The sequence below is a fragment of the Canis aureus genome, chromosome 14 (genome assembly GCF_053574225.1).
Source record: "Canis aureus isolate CA01 chromosome 14, VMU_Caureus_v.1.0, whole genome shotgun sequence".
Classification (NCBI taxonomy): domain Eukaryota; kingdom Metazoa; phylum Chordata; class Mammalia; order Carnivora; family Canidae; genus Canis; species Canis aureus.
Genome location: NC_135624.1, coordinates 62953532 through 62976374, shown reverse-complemented (window position 1 = coordinate 62976374; position 22843 = coordinate 62953532). Strand labels below are relative to the sequence as shown.

General features: G+C 33.9%; 1 protein-coding gene across 2 annotated transcripts in view; it reads left to right on the top strand.

Annotated features, from left to right (window-relative positions):
• Positions 1–21230, top strand: part of CSN2 (casein beta) — a 67541-nt gene extending 46311 nt beyond the window's left edge. For both annotated transcript variants that reach the window (XM_077848242.1, XM_077848243.1), the window contains exons 2-9: positions 15585–15647; positions 16388–16414; positions 16518–16544; positions 17602–17625; positions 17722–17766; positions 18877–19449; positions 20038–20079; positions 21000–21230. In XM_077848242.1, coding sequence (XP_077704368.1) covers positions 15597–15647; positions 16388–16414; positions 16518–16544; positions 17602–17625; positions 17722–17766; positions 18877–19449; positions 20038–20043 — 753 coding nt within the window. In that variant the 5' untranslated portion in view covers positions 15585–15596 and the 3' untranslated portion in view covers positions 20044–20079; positions 21000–21230. The remainder of the gene's footprint in view (positions 1–15584; positions 15648–16387; positions 16415–16517; positions 16545–17601; positions 17626–17721; positions 17767–18876; positions 19450–20037; positions 20080–20999) is intronic.
• The last annotated feature ends 1613 nt before the right edge of the window (positions 21231–22843 follow it).

The following is a 22843-nucleotide window of genomic DNA, read 5'->3' as shown; positions in this document are numbered from 1 at the left end:
TTATATACAATAATTTATGCAAATACATCCATTGGTACTATTGCTAAAAATAAGTATGCAATTTTAGTTCTTCCCAATTTTTTTTTTTTTTGGATATTGTTTATTGGAGTTCGATTTGCCTACATATAGCATAACACCCAGTGCTAATCTCATCAGGTGCCCCCCCTCAGTGCCTGTCACCCAGTCACCCTAACCCCCCTTCCACCTCCCCTTACACTACCTCTTGTTTGTTTCCCAGAGTTAGGAGTCTTTATGTTCTGTCTCCCTCTCTGATATTTCCCACTCATTTTCTCTCCTTTCCCCTATGATCACTTTCACTATTATTTATATTCCCCATATGAATGAAACCATGTAATGATGTCCTTCTCCAATTGACTTATTTCACTCAGCATAATACCCTCCAGGTCCATCCACACTGAAGCAAATGAGGGTATTTGTCGTTTCTAATGGCTGAGGAATATTCCATTGTATACATAGACCACATCTTCTTTATCCATTCATCTTTCCATGGACACCGAGGCTCCTTCCACAGTTTGGCTATTGTGGCCATTGCTGCTAGAAACATCGGGGTGCAGGTGTCTGGGCGTTTCCCTGCATCTGTATCTTTGGGGTAAATCTCCAGTAGTGCAATTGCTGGGTCATAGGGCAGGTCTATTTTTAACCCTTTGAGGAACCTCCTCAGTTTTCCAGAGTGGCTGCACCAGTTCACATTCCACCAACAGTGCAAGAGGGTTCCCTTTTCTCCGCATCCTCTCCAACATTTGTTGTTTCCTGCTTTGTTAATTTTCCCCATTGTCACTGGTGTGAGGTGGTATTTCATTGTGGTTTTGATTTGTAGTTCCCTGATGGCAAGTGATGCGGAGCATTTCCTCATGTGCTTGTTGGCCATGTCTATGTCTTCCTCTGTGAGATTTCTGTTCATGTCTTCTGGCCTTTTCATGATTGGATTATTTCTTGGGTGTTGGGTTTAAAAAGTTCTTTATAGATCTTAGATTCTAGCCCTTTATCTGATATGTCATTTGCAAATACCTTCTCACATTCTGTAGGTTGTCTTTTAATTTTGCTGACTGTCTTTTGCTGTGCAGACCTTTTTATCTTGGTTAAGTCACAATAGTTCATTGTTGCTTTTGTTTCTCTTGCCTTCATAGATGTATCTTTCAAGAAGTTACTGTGGCCAAGTTCAAAAAGGGTGTTGCCTGTGTTCTCCTCTAGGATTTTGATGGAATCTTGTCTCACATTTAGATCTTTCATCCATTTTGAGTTTATCTTTGTGTGTGGTGCAAGAGAGTGGTCTAGTTTCATTCTTCTGCATGTGGATGTCCAATTGTCCCAGCACCATTTATTGAAGAGACTGTCTTTTCTCCAGTGAATAGTCTTTCCTGCCTTGTCGAATGGTAGCTGACCATAGAGTTGAGGGCCCATTTCTGGATTCTCTATTCTGCTCCATTGATCTATGTGTCTGTTTTTCTGCCAGTACCACACTGTCTTGATGACCACAGCTTTGTAGTACAAGTCGAAGTCTGGCATTGTGAGGCCCCCTGCTTTGGTTTTCTTTTTCAATATTCCCCTGGCTATTTGGGGTCTTTTCTGATTCCACACAAATCTTAAGATGATTTGTTCTAACTCTCTGAAGAAAGTCCATGGTATTTTGATAGGGATTGCATTAAATGTGTAAATTGCCCTGGGTAACATTGACATTTTCACAATATTAATTCTGCCAATCCATGAGCATGGAATATTTTTCCATCTCTTTGTGTCTTCCTCCATTTCTTTCAGAAGTGTTCTGTAGTTTTGAGGGTATAGATCCTTTACTCTTTGGTTAGGTTTATTCCTAGGTATCTTATGCTTTTGGGTGCAATTGTAAATGGAATTGACTCCTTAATTGCTCTTTCTTCAGCCTCAAACTCCAATGAAAAATATATAAAAAAAAAACAAAAAAGAGATAATGATGTCTGAACAGTTGAATATTAACAATAAAAAGCCACTGTATTATAAAAAATGAGAATGATATTTTTAATTCATGTTATGATGATATAAGTCAAGGTGTTGTATCTCATGGAATGTGGAGTAAATGTCCTTCTGAAAAGAAAAGAAAGATAAATCAGTTCATTGGTTTAACTCTTGATTTAAGAACAAACTATCAGAGACAGAAATGCCAGGATAGTGTTCTTCAGTATAAAATAGTAGGTAGGAAAACACAAAATTGTGACAAAAGAGTACAGAATTGTGAAAAACAAGTGAAGTTAGTGGACATTTAACAACCTTTTGAAGAAGTTTTGCTGTGACAGAGTGGCTCTTGTGTGGCCAAGAGGTACTTTCTGGCCTTTGATCCTTCCACATAGGTCTATGGTTGGTAAAACAATGAAACAATCACACTTTCATACTCAAATACAAAAATCAACACTCATTCTGAGTGACTGAGAAAGTCATTTCTGTTTACTGGAATAAGATACATTTCATCAAATCAAAAATTATCAGAATAATGAAAGCAAATTTTACCTGTCTGGGAAGAAATGTCCATATTCCCGACCCACTTATGTTTCTGCAAAATAAATTATATTTAGTACAATAATGCTGAAACTACACACAAATGAACAAACAAAAAAACAACTACTCTAAATTCTTATGTAATTTAAATATGTTATGACTTACTTCCTAGAAGATACTAGCAGATTCCTCAGGGAAAAAATTTGTATGATTTACTTTCTTATTATTTTTCTTATTATTTTTCCATATATCCAAAAGAAACACAGAACCACAATCATTTTCTGGAAACTCCAGGTAAAACATTTTGCCTATTTCATGAAAATATGAACATACTATAAAGTCAACATTTTTAATAGCATAAAGTCAATTTTTTTCTATGTATCTAATGAGTAAGGGACAGGAGGTGCTACATAGGAAGAGATAGATAGGGAGCTATGTGATCAGGCTCATGGAAATCTCAAAAATGCTGGAGTGTAAGGAAACCAGAGAAAAGGCAACAACCCAGACCACCCTGCCCTAGGTGTGGGCAGGGAGGGTGTCTTCTTTATGACAGTCATCTGTGACCCACAAAAAGTAACCAGACCCTAAAAAGAAGTAGGCCATTAAAGATGTTATCACCAGACCTTACTTAAACCAAGATGTCACAAAAATAATAAGATCACATGCTCCCTGGTCAATTCTCAATAAAAGATTGTCAGTGGAGGCCCATGTTTGCAACCCTATTGGGACTCCTCTCACTCCTGGGATTTTTTTCTGTATCCTTGCTTAATAAACTCCTATTGCTTTGCTCACTCTCCCTTGTCCACAAGAGTCATTCTTCGACTCCGTGAGACAAGAACCTAACTCTTCTGCTTCACTAACTTGTTATATTCTGGAGAGCTGACTCATTTTCTTCTCAGGCTGAGCTAGAGTTGGATTAATTACAAATTTTTTGCAAAAAATCAACAGGATCTATGTGAGGAAATTTTTTTTCCCTCAAATTGCTTTCCTCTATTTTAGAGACAATGCATTTAAGCACAAAAATGAGACAAATCCTCCAGTGATACTGGGATTAACTCTTTAATGAAACCAGAAAGGATGAGGGTATTATGCTGAGTAAAGTAAGTCAGTCGGTGAAGGACAAACATTATATGTTCTCATTCATGTGGGGAATATAAATAATAGTGAAAGGGAATATAAGGGAAGGGAGAAGAAATGTGTGGGCAATATCAGAAAGGGAGACAGAACGTAAAGACTGCTAACTCTGGGAAACGAACTAGGGGTGGTGGAAGGGGAGGAGGGCGGGGGGTGGGAGTGAATGGGTGACGGGCACTGGGGGTTATTCTGTATGTTAGTAAATTGAACACCAATAAAAAAATAAATTAAAAAAAAAAAAAGAAACCAGAAAGGAGTATTTTATACTTCATCTCTGTTTACAAGGTATATTTAACATGAAGGCTTGAGTGAAAAGATCACTACTATTAAATGACCTCCAAAAAATGAAAGGGGAAGATTTTAAGGATTCTGACAATGCACAAACTGCTCTGGTACATTTAGAAGCATGCGTTGTTGGCATACCTCTCCAAATTTGCCATATTCTGTGACAATTGAGCATTGAACCTCACAGAATGTAGTATCTGTTACTTAGTTCCAGAATATTGTATTGCTAATGAAGTTCCTTATTTCAGTAGAGGTGAGGACCTCTATGTCCATCCAGATAGGAAAAAATAAAAAGAAAAAAATTTAATTTTTTGGGTTTATTCATAAAGCCAAATTGAATCTCTGGGTTTTATTCTGTTTTGCTTTTGTTTAATGGGAAAGACCTTCACTATATTTTACCAGGGGAAACATTAATTGATGAGAGTTCATTTGCAAAATTGTCTACTATATATAAATATTCAAAATTCTATATTTGGAGTAAATTCTATTCTCCTTAATACATTTCTTATTTTTTGCAATTGTTTGGGCACTTGGGATTTTAATAAAGTCAATTAACTTGTCACATATTTTAAATAGAAAAGGGCATGTGTGAACTACTTTAGATAATATTAACTTCTTCAGTAGAAAAACGTGTTTCATTTAGTTTTTTCATTTACATTCCAGTTAATAACATGGAACACATATCTCCTCTTATACAAAGTCAAAATTGAAAGCTGAAATAATTTTCTTGATGTGAATACTTGATATATAAATCCAACAGTAAGTTCTTAGAAAATGATGGCAAAAATCGTTTTTACTTCCATTATCTTATACCTGTTAGTAGCTTCATTTTATTCTAGCTGAGTAAAAACTGTCATGAACATAAATGATAGAAGCCAATATTATAATGAAAAGAAAGAATAGAATAGTTATAGCATAACAGAGGGGAGAAAAGAGTAAACCAACAGATTGATGTGATAATTACTAATACTTTCTATTTTATTTTATTTTTAAATTATTTTTTAAAGATTTTATTTATTTATTCATGAGAGACACAGAGAGAGAGAGAGAGAGAGTGGAAGAGACACAGGCAGAGGGAGAAGCAAGCTCTATGCAGGGAGCCTGATGTGGGACTTGATCCCAGGACTCCAGGATCACACCCTGGGCCAAAGGCAGGTGCTAAACTACTGAGCCACCCAGGGATCCCCCCCTTTTTTTTTAAAGAAAATCTCTACACCCAATTTGGGGTTCAAACTCATGAATGTAAAATCAAGAATTGGATGCTCTACTAACTGAGCCAGTCAGGCATCTGAATACTTTAGGAATAATGTATTTTTCAAAAGAGGTATGTACATTGGTTTTTAGACATAATATTATTATAGTGTATAATGTATTATAGTGTATAGTATATAATATTATTATACACTTAATATTCTACAAAATAGTGTAAATATAACTTTTATATGCACTGGGAAACCAAACAAGTCATTTGGTTCTCATTATTGCAATATTTGCTTTATTGTGTTGGTCTGGAACTGAACCTGCATTATCTCCAAGCTATGCCTGTAATTAGAAATTTCCTTTTTATTAATGAAATAAATGGTGTTTTAAAAAAATTAAGTGTTATTGTTTTGATGAGAATTAATTATTGTATGCATGTGTTGAATTACTAAATTTTACACCTGAAATCAATATTATACTATTTGTTAATGAACTGGAATTTAAATAAAAACTTTAAACAAACAAACAAATAAATAATAAAAAGAAGAGGGATTCCCTAGGTGGCTCAATGGTTTAGTGCCTGCCTTTGGCCCAAGACGTGATCCTGGAGTCCGGGGATCAAATCCCGCATCAGGCTCCCTACATGGAGCCTGCTTCTCCTTCTGACTTTGCCTCTTTCTCTCTCTCTCTCTCTCTGTCATGAATAAATAAATAAAATATTTAAAAAAATAATAATAAGAAGAAGAAATAAAAGGAAAAGAAATATTCTTAAAATGTTAATTTAAAAAATAAAACAAAAGATCTACTAATCTCTGAGCATCTGCCATTCTTCTAGACATTGTACTAAACTTGTTATGTGTATTATCTGAACAAGAATATTATAAGGTAGATTTTCCCACTGTTTTACAGATGAATTACAGAATTACAGAAATTACTTAATTTCTAAAATCTTCATTTTGAATGCCCCACCATCAAAAAGCAAGATCTTGGAACATAATAATAAAACAAAACCAACACAATATAATCCCAGTTTCTATTTGTCAATTCTGTTAAAAAAAAAAAAAAACCCTGGTAAAAAATAGTAAATAAGAGTACTGTGCTAATAAGAAAAAAAAATTACAAATACTGTATTTTAATATCTTTAAAAATATTGTTTGTATTTTTCTGCTAAGTAATATTATTTGGCTTTATAGACATTTTTCACAGATAAAAGTAGGAGAGAAAGGATGTATGAAAATATACCTTGTTTTCTAAAAGGAAGACAAAAAATCCAGGCAGTGGATAATGTCAATATTGTTTAAGCCTTGTTTCTCCATAATATGGTAGTTGTGTGGTTTAAAATACCAGTAACTCATTTAGATTCTAAGAATTACTATGATCACCTATTATTTTCCTGCCCAATTTTTGTACCCACATATTCTAAGGAGTGCTTTATATGGTATGATTCAGAACGTGGTAATAGGAAATGAAGATGCTAGTATGTGTATTGATTTTTAACATTCTGTTTTTATATAGGCTTACCTCTGCCATGAGCTAGTTCTGTCCTTCAAGGAAGTTCTTAATTCTCTCTTGGCCTCAATTTCTTATATGTATAAATTTAGGTGACTATAGGCAAAAAGAATTTCCCAGATGTATTTTAATTTTCTCTGAACATGTATCTGAAAAACATTTGGATATGTAATAAAATTGCATCCCTATAAAAATAAATGTGCTTCATTATTTGCATGAATGAAGAACTGAAACTTGGTAGCCATCTACCAATTATAAACATGTATCTGCCTGAATGATAAGCCACATAATATAATAGGACCCCTATCCACTCCTTATTAGCACTGTAGATTGAAAAAATAATCTTGGTCTTCAATTTTTATGCCTTTAAGATGATGACAATATATACGTGATGTGTGTACATGTTATTGCAGTTCAGCAATAATGTTTATAACAGAAAATATCATGTAGATGAAAGATGCTAAATTAGAAAATAAAAATTCAAGGAACTCTAGAGGCCAGGTAAGTGATTTAAATTAGTAAAATAGAGCTAGATATCCAAAAGCTATAAAGAACTCATCAAATTCAATACCCCCAAACCAAATAATCTAGTTAAGAAAGGGGCAAAAGGCAGGAATAGACACTTTTCTGAAGAAGACATCCAAATGACTAACAGATACATGAAAAGATGGTCAACATTACTCATCATCAGGGAAAAAAATCAGAGCCACAATGAGATACCACCTCATATCTATCGAAATGGCTAAAATTAACAATACTGGAAACAACAGATGTTGGTGAGGATGTGGAGAAAGGGGAACCCTTCCACACTGTTGATGGGAATGTAAACTGGTGTAGCAACTCTGGAGAAAAGTATGGAGGTTCCTCAAAATGTTAAAAATAGAACTACCCTATAATCCAGGAATTGCACTACTAGATATTTACCCAAAGGATACAAAAGTACTGATTTGAGGGGGTACATGATCCCAATGTTTATAGCAGCATTGTCGACAATAGCTAAACTATGGAGACAGTCCAAATGTCCACAGACTATCCACACAGTCCAGATGTCCACAGTCCAATGTCCATATATATAAAGGAATATTACTCAGCCTTCAGAAAGCATGAAATATTGCCATTTGCAATGCTGTGGAGGGAGCTAGAGTGTATTACACTAAGTGAAATAAGTCAGAGAAAGACAATCACCATATAATTTCACTGATGTGTAGATTTAAGAAACAAAACAGGTGAACATATGGGAATAGGAGAATAAAAAAAAAAAAAAGAGGGAAACAAACCATGAGAGACTCTTAAGGGGTTAAGAACTCTAGATTGAGAAAACAGCAAACAGAAAGGTCTTAGGTGGTAGTTCACCTACAGAGCTCAAGGAATAGCAAAGAGGCCAGCAGAACAAGAGCAGGAAGTAAGTGGAGCATATAGAACAGGACTTAGAGTAGCATCAGAGGGACTGATGAAGGTTTTTTTTTTTTTTTTTTTTTGGGAATTTTAATGATTTCGGATTTTAACCTGGGAATGACAGGAAATCAATGGAAAAATGCATGGTAATACAGTGAAATACTATGAATTGCACTTAAGAATATCACCCTGTCTTGTCCTTTAAAAATTGTCTGAAGGGGAAAAAAATCAGTGCGACAAGCTGGAAGGCTATTCTTATATTTCAAGCAAGATATAATAGTGGTAACAATGAAGGTAGCAAAAGTGTCAGATTCTGGATATCATTTGAAAATAGAGCCTAAGCGGATACCTAGTACATTAAGCACCTGACTGTTGGTTTTAGCTTAGGTCATGATCTCAGTCAGGAAGGAGATCCAGACCTGTGTCAGGCTAGGCATTCAGCACAGAGTCTGCTTGAGTTTCTCTCTCCCTGTGCCTCTGCCCCTCCTTGCTCTCTAAAATAAAGAAGTAAATCTTTAAATCTTTAAATATTTATTTATTTATTTATTTATTTATTTATTTATTTATTATTTATTTATTTATTTATTTATTTATTTATTTAGAGAGTGTGTGTGTGAGAGAGAGATAGAGCACACACAAGCAGGGGAAGGGGTAGAGGCTGAAGTGGACTCCCCACTAAGCGGGGCGCCCAGTGAACCAACTGAGCCACCCAGGCACCTGATAAGTAAATCTTTAAGAAACAAAAAAAGTAAAGGAAAATAGAGCCAAAAGGATCTGCTAATAGATAAAATGTGGATGTGAAAAAAAAGAGAAAGAAATCAAAGAGGACTAGTAGTTTTTGGCCTCAGCAATGACAGAAAGACAGTTTTTTATTTTGTTCAAATAATTTAATGGAAATAATGAAAATATTCCTTATAAATAAATAATGCTATCTATTCTTACCTCATAATTTGTTAGAGTTAACCAATTTTATGTTATATTGGTCATAAACCTAGATCATTATACAAATCCATGCTATTTGTTGTTTTATTTTCCTTCCCCCATCCCCAACTGTGTTTTGGAAGTTATTAAACAGTTTCTCAAATATTACTTAGGAGAAAGGTTTTAGGATCAGCTCTATCTCTAAATAAATGTAGTATCTGAGCAAATAATGCAAATTCTCAGGTCCCAAAATTCCTTCTCTGTAAATTACATTTAAAACATTATATGAATGATATTTAGAATCTCTTCCAGTTCTTACTTTCTGAACATTTTTTGGTCTCTTTATTGTACTTTTTATACTGCTTTGTTTGTTTCGGTTTATCTATTTTCTTTCTTCAGGATATTATTCACTTGGTTTTAGTTATTTATCTTTGTGCCTCACCCAAAACTCATGCTTGCATATTTCAGATTCAGTAGTCAATATAGGAAAGTACTTTGGCTGAACAAATTATGTTTATGACAAATAGTCCTAGAACATCTTGCATCTTGCTTTTGTTTTGTTTTGTTTAAGTTGGCTCCATGCCCCATGTGGGGCTTGACCTCATAACCCTGAGATCAAAAATCGCACACTCTATCGATTGAGCCCACCAGGCACTCCACATCTTGCTTTGACTGTATCTTGCTCTTCACCCAGGGTTGTCACATAAAATTTCAATGGATGAAATTCTCATTTTACTTTATAATTGGCAACTGTTAAGTTATGCACTAGAAAACCTTACGTTGCCCACATGATACTTTGCTCCTTACCTGTCATTGTGTTCTAATGCTTACCAGCTAGTGGTACCAGGTATGATCTTAAATCTCTGGTTTTTCCATTTTTTCTTGGACAAGCCTCTTTCTTTAGTGTATTTTTAGCGATTTCCTTGATCACTTGCCTACTTTTCTGGCCCAAATGAGTCCATAACTATACTAACTACTGCAACTCAAAATTGGTGAAGGAGTTTTACAAGGAAATGCTGTATTTATTGCACAATACAGACAGCATATTGCTGAGAAGACACAAAGGCAATATTGAGTGGGTATGGCATGCTTGCTTTTTTATTCCTTTCTTAGTAATTACACTCTTTTGCCAGTGGCCTTGGCAACTGAGGGCTAATACATAAGAGCACCCTGGGCAGCCAAGGTCTTTTCTACTTGGACATATAGTTTTAGGGTCATTTCATCATTTATTTTCATAGCTTCTTCCTGGTTTAATATGAAAATAGTCTTAGAATGCATATTAGTTAAATAATTCAAATACACAGTAGATATTGATTTAAGTTTTCTAAGCAATATAAAACATAAGCAATAATCGGGAGTGTTCTCATCCCTCCTACATGTAGCATGATATGTATGAATGCAAGTTACATAATCATTATGCTAATACCCTTCTTGTTTACTTGTAAAGGGCATCTATCTGTGCTTAAGGCCTGAATATATCTACTATCAGTAATGAGAAAAAAAGAACATTGTAAAAATAAGTAGCTTTATACACAATTAGACAATTATATTATGAACATCAACCACTAAGGAAGTAAAGAAATTTGAGGACTGCTTTTCTAAGTAGGTACATATTAAGTGCTTTTGAGGTTTGCTGCAGACTCTATATTGTAGCACTTCTGGCAAATCCTGCTCCTCTCTGCGCTTCTGTTTCCTGTCTTCCTTCCATCTTCTGCTCTTTCACAAGCATTAGCTGATAAACTTTGACTTACTGCAAAAGATATGAACCCAAACCTGAGCAATCCCGTATTAATAAAAGTGTACAGCTAGCATTCGTTCTCTAGAAGTAGGTACTCTCTTACTGTTATCTCCAACCTAAAACCCTTCAACAAATCCCCATTGTCTACAGAATAGATAATAGGTAATATCTAGATGATATTAGATATCAAATTGTTTTCTTTACCCAAGTAGATGTATGGCAAGATGGTTGCAGTATAATATCAATAGGTCAAGAGTATTGTTTGGGTGAAGGGGGGGCGTTGATTGTGTTTGGGCTGAAATGACTAACCACCAAGTATTGGTTGAGCTAGGAAGGCAGAGAGGCCAGTAGTTGAGTAGTAATAAACCAAAACACTAAAAAGGGTTTGAATGAATGTATTACTGATATGGATACTTTTGTTCATTTTTAATTTTCACATTAACCAGAATTTTCTTCTTTTTTAAATATCCCAAACCCATAACCGCTTGCCTCACTGTCTGTTGAGAACCACATCCTAAAATTAAGATGAACCACATCTTAAAATTAAAATTAACCACATCTAAAAATTAAAATCATTTAATTTGAAATTCTTTGCCCTATATTTCAAAGTATGTATTATATTGACTTCTTTTCCGCTTCTTCTGTGTCAGGAAAACTGGTGCATTTTGTGCAGGCCTAATTCTTTTGGCTGTGGCCCCAAATCTATCAGAATTTGCTTCATCAATTTATTCTCACACCTTTGGTGTGTTTCAGCTTTCTCACCATTGATCTCTTTATTTTGAACCACAAACCTTGATCCTAAAACTATCTTCCTGTGTTTCTGGTTGTCCCTATTGTTTTAGATACCATTCCACAGGTGTCTTTACTTCCTCTTCTAAAATCTCAGAAGAGTAGTGTTGCTTTGAATTCCTCCCACATTACTTGCTTTTTAACCACTTGCAGTGCATCCCAATGGTTTCAATGATAATGACTCTCTGTGTCCAAAAACCTCCTCCTTGTTTCCACCTTAGTTCCACCTGTGTGGCATTTTCCTCTTAATTCCACTTGTTTCTTCTAGCTATTTCCTCCCATGGCTTCCATGATTTTCAGTCTCTTCTCCTCGATACTTTGTATTTCTCCTATTTGCTTTTGTTCTACCAGCCCCTGAATAACAGGGAGCGCTTGAGTTCTAGTCTTAGACAATTTCTTTTCTCACTTGCACACTTTCCCTAGGGAAGTTCATTTATTCCTTTGTCAGGAAAAAAATTTCTATAACGTACTTATGACTACTCTAAGCATCACATTTAAGTGGCAAAGCCTTCTGGATACCTTCAAACTTACCGTATACAAGATTTAAGCCTTTCTAATTTCAGCCTGGCTTCTTATCTTGGTTTACAACATGATTAACTTTTCAAAACCCAGGCATATGTTATTCATTCATTTCCCTGATTTCTTGCATTTCTCATATTTTAATGACATATTTGTCTTCTCAGTGCTTAAGATGCCCAGTACCATCTTTCTAGTTGATGTCATCATAATGTCTGTCTTCAACTACTATAGTATGTTACTAACATGTTACTATAATAGCTCCTTTACTAGGCTACCCTAAGATAGTGTCATAAAGTCATAAAATTCAAGAAATTTCACAATCCCTCCTTCTTTCAAATCTCTAGTATCTTTCCTTATTTCCAGTGAACTATGTCACCCTGCATAATTGAAATTCAAAGGCATTATGATCTGACTCCATCAAACCCTTGCAATAGTAGTTTTATACTCTCTGCCTTCTACATATCCTGAAGTACAAATCCCACCAAATGTGGTATTTTTCTCTTCAATTCCTCTTTCCTTCAGCCAAAATACTTTATTCACATTTTATCATTTCTTAAAATACTACTTATTCTTTTCAGGTCTAACTAAAAGCACAGCTCTTTAATAACCAATTCCCCTGCCCACACTCATCACCAATGCCCCACTCCTCCAATTCAAGCATAATTAAATCCTACACATTTAAGCACAAATGCTACATTAAGAACAAGTTTTATAACAGAGTTTATAAAAGGAGTTAAAACATGGACACTGCATATGAACAAACAGAAATACATGTAGTCAGACAGATCTAGTTTTAAGTGGTATCTTTGCAATTAACGAAAATATGATTTGAGCAAGTTACTCAATCTCTTGTCTCAATTTCTTCAACCAAAATATGGAAAGGACAACTACCTCATGATATTTTTGTAAAGATTATACAAGATAATGTCTGTAAAACACATAGTGCCTGGAATAGGGGTATAGTAAGCATAAAAAATAAAGGTTATTATGCCTGAAATAGAAAAAGGTAATATTTATCAGGTAAATAAGTCTGCATGACATTTTACAAAATTTTTGTTACAGATTTACCAAGAATTTTCACTGTACCAGCTATCCAGATAGATTCCTTTTCTAAGATGTTTCATTACAGAGGAAAATTTATTCCTCTTGTGTACAGAATGTTGAAGTGAGAAATTTATTCTTCCCAAATCAAGTAGTTCTGGGAGCTTAGCAGTTAGCCTTACATGACTAAACTATCATCATGGACTTGTTATCTTGTTATTTTCTCCACTGTAGCATGAAACACCAACAACTGCTTAGGTTGGCGTGAAGTTGTGGCCTCTGTGAAGTCCCTCGTATGTCTGATATTCATATAGAAATCCCCTCACAGTTAATATCTTGAGGAGCCACGAGGGCTGAAGAGACTTAACTGCATCCACAATAAGTTGTGGATTGGGCCAGAGCCTCAATGTCTTCCAGTTATTAGACAATTACATTTCCTGGACAGATTTCCTTTATTGGCTTGTGATTTGCTTTCTTGTTAAAATGCTCCTCAGAATTTCTGGGGACAGATAATAGGCAGAAATCATATTCTAATCATGTGGACCTCTTGGAATTGAAGCTGACCGTTGATTTTATCTCAAACCGCAAAATTAGCATACCACCAAATACAGTATATAAACCACCACAAAAGCAGACAGACCATCATCCACTTAGCTTCCCCTTCACTTTCTGTACTCCACCTTGGAAAAAAGGTAAGAATTTCATATATAAATTTTATGTATTCTCTCTTCACTTTTATTTCAACTAGGCTAAATTATATGAAGAAAATAATTGCTTAAAATAGGATCTTTGAAATAAGAGTATTTAAAATAGCACTGACACTATTTTCAATACCTAGGTTAAAAAAATAGAAAGATCTAAGAACATTTGATAAAAATTATGAGTGCAAATGTTTTATGAGTCTAAAAAATGTAGTAATAATGATAACCATTTTTAATACAAAGCCAATGAATAAGCTATATTAAAAAATCTACTTCTTGAATTAATAAATCTTCCAAGTTGGTTAAACATACTAAAGCAATAAAAGAAAATATACTTAAATTGTTGGTTTGGGATATGAATAATTAATGGGAAACTTTTACCCAAAAGTAGTTTTAGAGGTAGCATATTGAGTCAAGAAACTGCAGAATTTGTTTGGGGATATGCACTACTTGAAATGTTTATAAATATTTTTTCAGAAATATGTATTCAAATTTATTTAGTGTATCCAACCTCCCCCTTTATCATTTGGTTTATAATAGCTCAAAATATTGTTAAAATAGACATAAAATACAGAATTAAGTTAAAGGGAAAATGTTTTTACTTTGGAAAAAAATTCTAGATGATACAGAGATGACTTGAAACTAAAGCAAAAGAAAGAGAAGATTTGAAAGAAAGAATACTATAGAATACATTGGTAAAAAATGAGGTTCTGGCTAAAAAAATTAATATATAAAATGCTAATTAGAAAATATAGAAAATGAAATAAGATTCTTCCTACACATTATGATCTCTAATAGAATGCTATATTCTTTTTTGGGGGTCCTGACAATGAGAAATTATTTGGAAACTTCTGAAGCTCTTAGGCAAAGTAAAATTAAAGTTTATATAGTACCCATGAGAAAGATCTAGAAAAGAAAATCTTTTTCTGAAGTAAGAATAATTTTCAGACTTCAAATATTGGAAGGGATATTTTGCAGATGAATTAGGGACTTTTTTCATGAGACATTTTTAGTTTAGAAATTTGTTTAAATATCTGAGATTGAAGATTGTATGCCAAATGATATTAGTGGTACAAACATTATTTTGTACAAGCAATTACAGAAATGCAACAAAATCAAGCATTTAGTACATTTTGGTTAGAAACTTTAACATATATATCATGTTATACTACAAGAAGAGGTTGTTTGAAGTGGGGATTGGGCAAGGGGACCAGACACTTTGGTAAATCATCAAGAAATCAGAAAAAAAAAATACAGTGTACAATCTCTAAAGTTATGTGCACAAAAGAGAGGAGGCATTATTATATGGAAATGACTAAACAAATATTCATGGAAACCATTGGTTTAGTAAAAAGAAAAAAAAAGATAAAAGAAAATATAATCTGCATATACATTTTCTTTGATCAGTTACCTCCTGATAGAACTGAGGCTTTATCAAGGCTGAGACATTTGTTTGCTGCTATCAACCCAGTACCTAGATAGTGTCTGGCAATAAAAGATGTTAAATAAATATTTTTGAACAAATGAATCAATTAGTAAATATTTCTGTAAATATTTATAACTTTTTTTCTGTCCTTCCAAAAACCCAACTATAGTGCTGTGAATGAGATGAAAAAGAGTGAGGTAGGGTAATGGTAATGGATGAAAAAATATGAATGGTATGAAAATGACATGTAAGAGTAAAGAGCCACAGTAGATTTTGACCTTGCCCGTATGATAAAGCATCTATTAGTATTTTTTTCTAAAATACAGGGTTTTTTTTATTACATATTATCTTTAGTTTCTTTAAAAGGAAAGTAATCCTAGCTAAATTAAGAAAATAGCTTGACCAAGGTATTACCATTCTTCCATTTCCTCATTGACAGGACCTGATAACCATGAAGGTTTTCATCCTTGCCTGCCTTGTGGCTCTTGCTCTTGCAAGAGAGGTAAGCAAATGTCTAATTAGGATAGAATGGAGTATCTACCCATGTGGAGAGAAGAATATCCTCAACATTTTTAAAGTACAAATAAAGCAGAATTTCAACAGATTTATTTTGACTTCCTGGAAAATGATTTGCATGACACATTATTTTGACAGTGTGCAATAGAAGCACAGATTTGGGTCAAATGGTATACAGTGGTATATACTGTGCTATCAGTCCCAAAAAGAAAAGCAAATGGACAGATAAGCAAACAGACAAAACAAAAATAAATGGATATAAACATGACAATAATAATATTGCACAAATATGATTGCAGGCATGTGCACCCTAGATAAATATATCTTATTCCAGTAATAAAATATATGTATCTTTACCTTATGGCCCTGGGCCCAATTCTACCCATGTTTGTCCAAAGACATTTAGAGAGAGGATGGAGTATCACACGATAATCATAATCATAAATATATTTGTAATAATAATAAACTGTTTAAAACAAATTATAATAATTTTTTTCTATTAGCCATTAAAAACGTTTATTCACATAAGAAGAAAATATATCAATAAAGTTACTAAATATAAAAGACATAAAAATAACTACCTTTCAAGTCTTTCAATATAGCATTTTTTATTTCTCAAGTTTGTGAAACACATAGCTCTGCATAAAGAAGATAAAAATCATATAGGGAAAATGTTTAAGAATGAGTTAACCATGGAAACTAGAATGGTATTTTTTTCTGTTACAGAAGGAAGAACTCACTCTAACCAATGAGGTAGGATATTTTTATTCACAAAAAATTTCCAACCATAAAATATTAACATTCTTCAATGATCTAGGAAAAGCTGGTTGCTGATAGATTTGTTTTTTCTTTACAGACTGTGGAAAGCCTTTCAAGCAGTGAGGTAAGAAAATGTTTTCAGAGGCAATTCCCCAGTTTGAGAAGAGTAAAATGCTGTGCTATCTTTCTATTGTGCTACATTAGGACAATTACTTCAATGCAGCTCTGTTTGACATGTTTTGATGTAAATTTCCATTGTATATGTTTTGTTTCCATTGCATGTGCATAAAGATAGAATAAATATCTGGTGAATTCACTATTTTAGCACTTTCTAAATTGTCTCACTACTTGAAATTGTCATCGTGACCCCCTCTTTTTTTTTTTAATGTACTGTACAGTCCTGTTTTCTGTCTTGAGCTGTTTTTACCCTGGCCTCATTTCCCTATTCTGATATTTATTGGGCACTGTCTGTGGGTCAGACATTGAATAGGAGCTGTGGTACAAAGGGAAAAGAGGGATGCCCAGAGTAAAGAGCTTGCAATATAATACGTGAGCAGACATGCAAATAGACACCTTTTATAATTACAATAGTCACTTTAGTAAATAAGAGATGGTGAGAGGTAGTATATAGTCTTAATCTGCCTGGGAGAATAAGGTAGGTATTTACCTTGGCACCACTCTTTATGGATATGTTATTACCTGTTAGTTAAATAGTATGTCAGTATACTTTGCCTCTCTACAAGGTTATCAGACCCTTAAGAGAGGTATTTATTTCTTATAATTAATTTGAAGTGTAAACACAGTAAGTAAACTAAGAATGATTAAAAGAATTAAAAGATAAAATTCATATTATCAACAAATATTATTCTTTAGAATCAGATAGAGTATAAGTAATCATTTGTTGACCTAGGAAGATAGCATGGTGATAGAAATTAACATCTATTAAATACTTCTTTTTGTTACTGTGTTCACTATTTTCTTATAAAACTGCATTCATTTTTCTTTTATATGATAAGTTTATGCAGAACAGTGCAACATATAAGTTTCAGCAATTATCCTGAGTTTAGAATATCATCAAAGTGTCCACATTAACCTATTACATGCCTTCATTTCCTGACTTATATTGATAAATAAGAAGCATTCATAAAACTAAACCTAATTTTATTTTTATTTTTCTTAAGGAATCTATTACACACATCAACAAGGTAACATCTTTGTATTTAAATGTACTTATTTTCAAAATTTCCTACGTTTAATTTTTATAGATGGTAACATTTCTTTACATGTGATTTGGTTTTTAGCAGAAACTTGAGAATTTTAAACACGAGGAGCAACAGCAAAGAGAGGTAATTTATGCTTGAGAATTATATTTCTAACATTATTATGAAATATAATACATGCAAAATATGTACGTATTCACTCTAAAGAATGATAATAAAACAAATGCCACTGAGGAAATTAAGTTTTGACAAAGTCAAAATATTTTTAAGACAAGGATGCGTGGGTGGCTCAGCCATTGAACATCTCCCTTAGCTCAGGGCATGATCCTAGGGTCCTGGGATCAAGTCCCGCATTGAGCTCCCTTCGGGAACCCTGCTTAGTCTCTCTTCTTCTGCCTATGTCTCTGCCTCTCTCTCTGTCCCTCATGAAAAAATAAATAAAATATTTTAAAAATATATATTGAAGACATAAGTGCAACTGTTTGACAATATCACAGTTATTAAGTAGTAGAGCTTGCTTAAAATTAAGGATTTTCTTAGACAACATAAAATTATTTAATCAAATTACATTTGTGGTAACATATTTATCTAATTGTAATATTTCAACTTCCCTATTTTATCAGTGAAGTATTTTTTTGGAACTTATGCCCAATATTTCCTAAATCAAAATGAATTTACAAACTGATGACTCTCAAAAGACTCAAGATAACTACCTTCTACCAAGGGAAGTAGGGCTAGAAGGTGGCTGGTGTTAAGTCCTTGAATTAAGCCATAAATCAAGAGTTAATTTTCGTTAAAACAACAGCAGCAGCAACAAATAAACCTTGGAGTTCTCCTTTAAGTCTTTTTAAATAGATCTTTACTATATGAACACAATTTGGTCTATTATCAAAACATTATGTTGAAAAGTTTATGCCTATGAAGACCAAAGTGGACAGCTACCACTATCTAGGCAATTCAGAAAAAGGTGAAACGAGTCTTGAAATCTCCAAACATTGATTTCAGTTTGGTCTGTAGATTCCACCTATGAAGGGAGTGAGTTGAGAAATTCCTCAATGAGCATTTTACTCATTAGTCTTCACCTGACTGAAAATAATTTCTCAACCAAGATCAGAAAAAGATGTTCTTTCTCTCTTTTTACTCAATTATGATTGTTCAAAAGAGAGGAGGTTAATTCCTCACAAATGACTGTTATAGATGAAGCATAGACTCAAAGATTCTTTTCCTTTTTTCCAGGATGAACGCCAGAATAAAATCCACCCCCTTTTCCAGCAACAGCCTCTAGTCTCTCCTTATGCTGATCCCATCCACTATGCTATCCTTCCACAGAACATCCTGCCTCTTGCTCAGCCTGCTGTGGTGGTGCCTTTCCTTCAGCCTGAAATAATGGAAGTCCCCAAAGTTAAGGAAAACATCTTTCCTAGGCACAAAGTAATGCCCTTTCTTAAATCTCCAGTGACACCCTTCTTGGACAGCCAAATCCTGAATGTGGCTGATCTTGAAAATGTGCATTTTCCTCTTCCTCTATCTCTGCCTCTGCTCCAGCCTCTGATGCACCAGATCCCTCAGCCTCTTCCTCTGCTCCAGCCTCTGATGCACCAGATCCCTCAGCCTCTTCCTCAGACTCCTATGCTTACTCCTCAGTCAGTGCTGTCTATCCCACAGCCCAAAGTCTTGCCTTTTCCTCAGCAAGTGGTGCCCTACCTCCAGAGAGATATGCCCCTACAAGCCTTTCTGCCATACCAGGAATCTACCCACCAGGCCCAACCTGTGACTCAACCACTTGCCCCACTTGTCAACTCTGCTCTTGTAAGTCCAAACTTATTAATTCTGCTGTCTCACTTATGACATGAATATGGTGATAGAGGAAGTGACAGCTCTAGAATGAAAGAGTAAATGAAAAATGAATGGGTCGTTTACATCAGTGATTATCAATATTAGCAACATAATAGAAAAACCTGTAGAACTTTTTCTTTCCAAAATCCCAATGTCTAGCCTACCCACAAAGATTCTGATATAATTGTTCTGATTTTCTATGTAGAAGTTACTATTGGGAAAATTCACTTCAGGAGATTCTGATTGATCTATTAAAAATCTAGATAAAGAGGATTAAAGCTTATTAAAGCTAGAACTAAATTTTATAGTCTGATTGGGCTTGGAATAAAGAAGGTTTATTATTTTCTACATTTTTGAAATTTTCCTTGTGCATATCTATTCTGCAAATGCTTTATTTCACATCTTGCTTTTGACATATGTACATAAGTTGGTAAGCAATTGTGATAATTATTTCATTACTCAAAGAATTCTTAAGGAAAATGTCTTTGTGTCAATGTCTGTGTGCCAAAATGTGAATTGTATATTTATTTATTTTTATTTTTATTTTTTTGAATTCTTAAGGTTTAAAAGAATTCCAAAGTTAATGTCCCCTCCTCACTTTTGGTAAGTTTTCAGATTTTGAAGATTAGATTGATCATTTTTATAGATATCTTTTCACATTTCATTCTCCTGGATAAGTCCAAGATAGTGACAAGTTTTATCAATATACTAACTTGTTTATTAATGATCAAAGTGTCATGGAGGTCTCAATGGTTGACTATTATCTGCTGACCTGAAATTATGTATCAAATTTTAATGATGTGCTGCTGACAGATTTGACTGGTCTGCATTCAAATGCTTATATTCTGATGCTTGATTATCATCATTTTTAGGAAAAACTGAAAATAATTTCTCCTACTTTTATATGAATATATTTGAGATTTTTAAAAAGATCACTTTCATTCTCATTTTGATTTAGGCCTCATATCTTCCATTGTTTTTATCTCATTTAAATTTACATATGGGATGCCTGGGTAGCTCAGTGGTTGAGCATTTGCCTTCAGCTCAGGGATTGATCCTGAGGTCCTGAGATCAAGTCTTGCATTGGGCTCCCTGCAGGAATCCTGCATCTCCCTCTGCCTCTGCCTCCCTCTCTGTGTCTCTCATGAATAAATAAATAAAATCTAAAAATTTACATATTATCCTTTAATTCATGAGTCAAAATAAAATTAATTATTCCAGGTATGAGATTTAAAAAGAGGAGAGGAAATAGCTTTAGGATTCATAAAAACCTGTCTGTGATCATGATGGACTAGACATTTTACATTTTACTAAAAAATATCAGTTAAGCTGATATTTAATCAAACAGGAATTTTTATATTCTTTTAATGTTGGTCTCAACATTTTGCATTTGTAACAGATTTTGCTTTGTAAATCAATCACACCAAAATTACAAATGAGGAGGATGAATAGATCTATCATATAACACAACAAATTCTATTTTTTTAACATAACTAATTCTTTATGTGCTTTATATTCTACAGAATTGACTGTGACTGGAAACGTGGCATCTTTTCACTTGGCATCATGTTACCAAAAATTAATAATTTTTAAATGAACCTACATGGAAAAAAATGAAAATTTGTTTCTTTATTTATTTTATGTACCATCTGGCATTCATCTTAATCTGAATTTGGCTCATAAACTCTACATTTTCCAAACTTTAATTCAATTATACCATAGAAATTTAATTTTGAGTTGGAAATACACATAAGCATGGGAAAAATATGTATAGTTTTTGCAATCATGTTTGTTGTTATTTAAATATCTATTTCCTAACCAGTCATTTCAATAAATTAATCCTTTAGGCATATTTAAGTTTTTCTGTCGTTATTTTAATTTTTCAAACCTAAACTAGCCTTAAGATTATTGGTGTTAAAAATAGCCATGGAAGAATTGAAATTGAATAGAATGCTTTGAATTGAATGGTAAAGAATATCAAAAAGTGGAAGAAAATATAGGGTGATCATACACTGTGCTTGCTCTAGAAAGTCTTGGTTTACAGCCATTGCCCAGTACACCTGTGCCTTTCACTTTCAAACATACCACCATTGGATGTTAGATTTCATGGTTACTGTAGGAAAAAAAAAAAAAAAAGCTTCTAATGCGAAAGCTGATTCACAGCTCAGCAACGTGGTAGCTAAGTGGTGTTGTGAAAGTTACTCAGTCCTTCAGAGCTTTAATTTCCACATCTATAAAATAGGCAATTCAAGGGTTTCATTGAAGTTTTAAGATGATAGTTCATTGCACAGTTACAGGATAATTGCTCCCTATTGCTCCACATTATTGACTTCACTTACACCAGAGCAATAAGAGACAGTGCCATAATCAGAATGAGCTAGATTATGTGGTTTTAGCTGGTAATGCCCAAGAGATAAGACTTATATGAGGCTCTGATACCCAATTTCTCTGATCGCAGAATAATTGTTTCATTGTGATGAATTATCCCTCTACCAGTTTCACCTGCACACTCAATCTCATCCCCTTGAGTTTACACAGTAACTCCTTCTTAGCAATTATTCCATCTTTCTTGCCATCCCCCAGAATTTCCTCACCTAAGAATCAAGTGTAAGTCAAACATATTATAATATCTTTCATTTTTAGAGAGAATTCCATCTTGTGACAGTACACTTCCAAACCCCTCCCAGTCCTTTAGGCTACCTTATGGCAACTGTTACAAAAGAACTATCCAAAAAAAAAAAAAAAACTATCCATACTAAATATATTATGCTTTCATTAACCTGCTTCCATCAAGGTTATACCCTATGGAAATCACTTTTTTTCCAAGGTTACCAACAACTTTTATCTTGCTAATCTGTGTTCATTTTACCCAATCTCTCAGAGTTTTTTGGTAGAGATGATCACCTCCTTTTTTTTGCAAATATCATACTTCTCTTCATTTTAAGTCTTAAACCTACTAAAACCCTTGGCTTCTCTTTGAACACACGAGCCATTTCTTTGCAGTCTCCTTTCTTGTATTTTTTTTTCCCAACCTTTAAGTGTTGGAGTACCCTAAGGGTTTAGCCTTACTCTGACTGGCAGTGTTTAGTTCCATGTTGTTAAGTCCATTTGTGGGTTGAAAGCTTTCAAATATATATCTCCAAACTCATTCTTTCCTGACACCAAATTCACATACTCAACTTGCCTTCTAGGCCTAATCCCAAATCTGGCATGGCCAAGCCTAATTCTTCATTTGATCCGTCTCTAACTTGCTCAAATTTAATTGGGCATATTTCAGTAAGAGAAAAAAGTGATGCAATAGTACAGAGGCAATAGGCTTTACTTGTATAAGGACTTCACCAAAGGCCATTTCTTAATGGCCAATAAA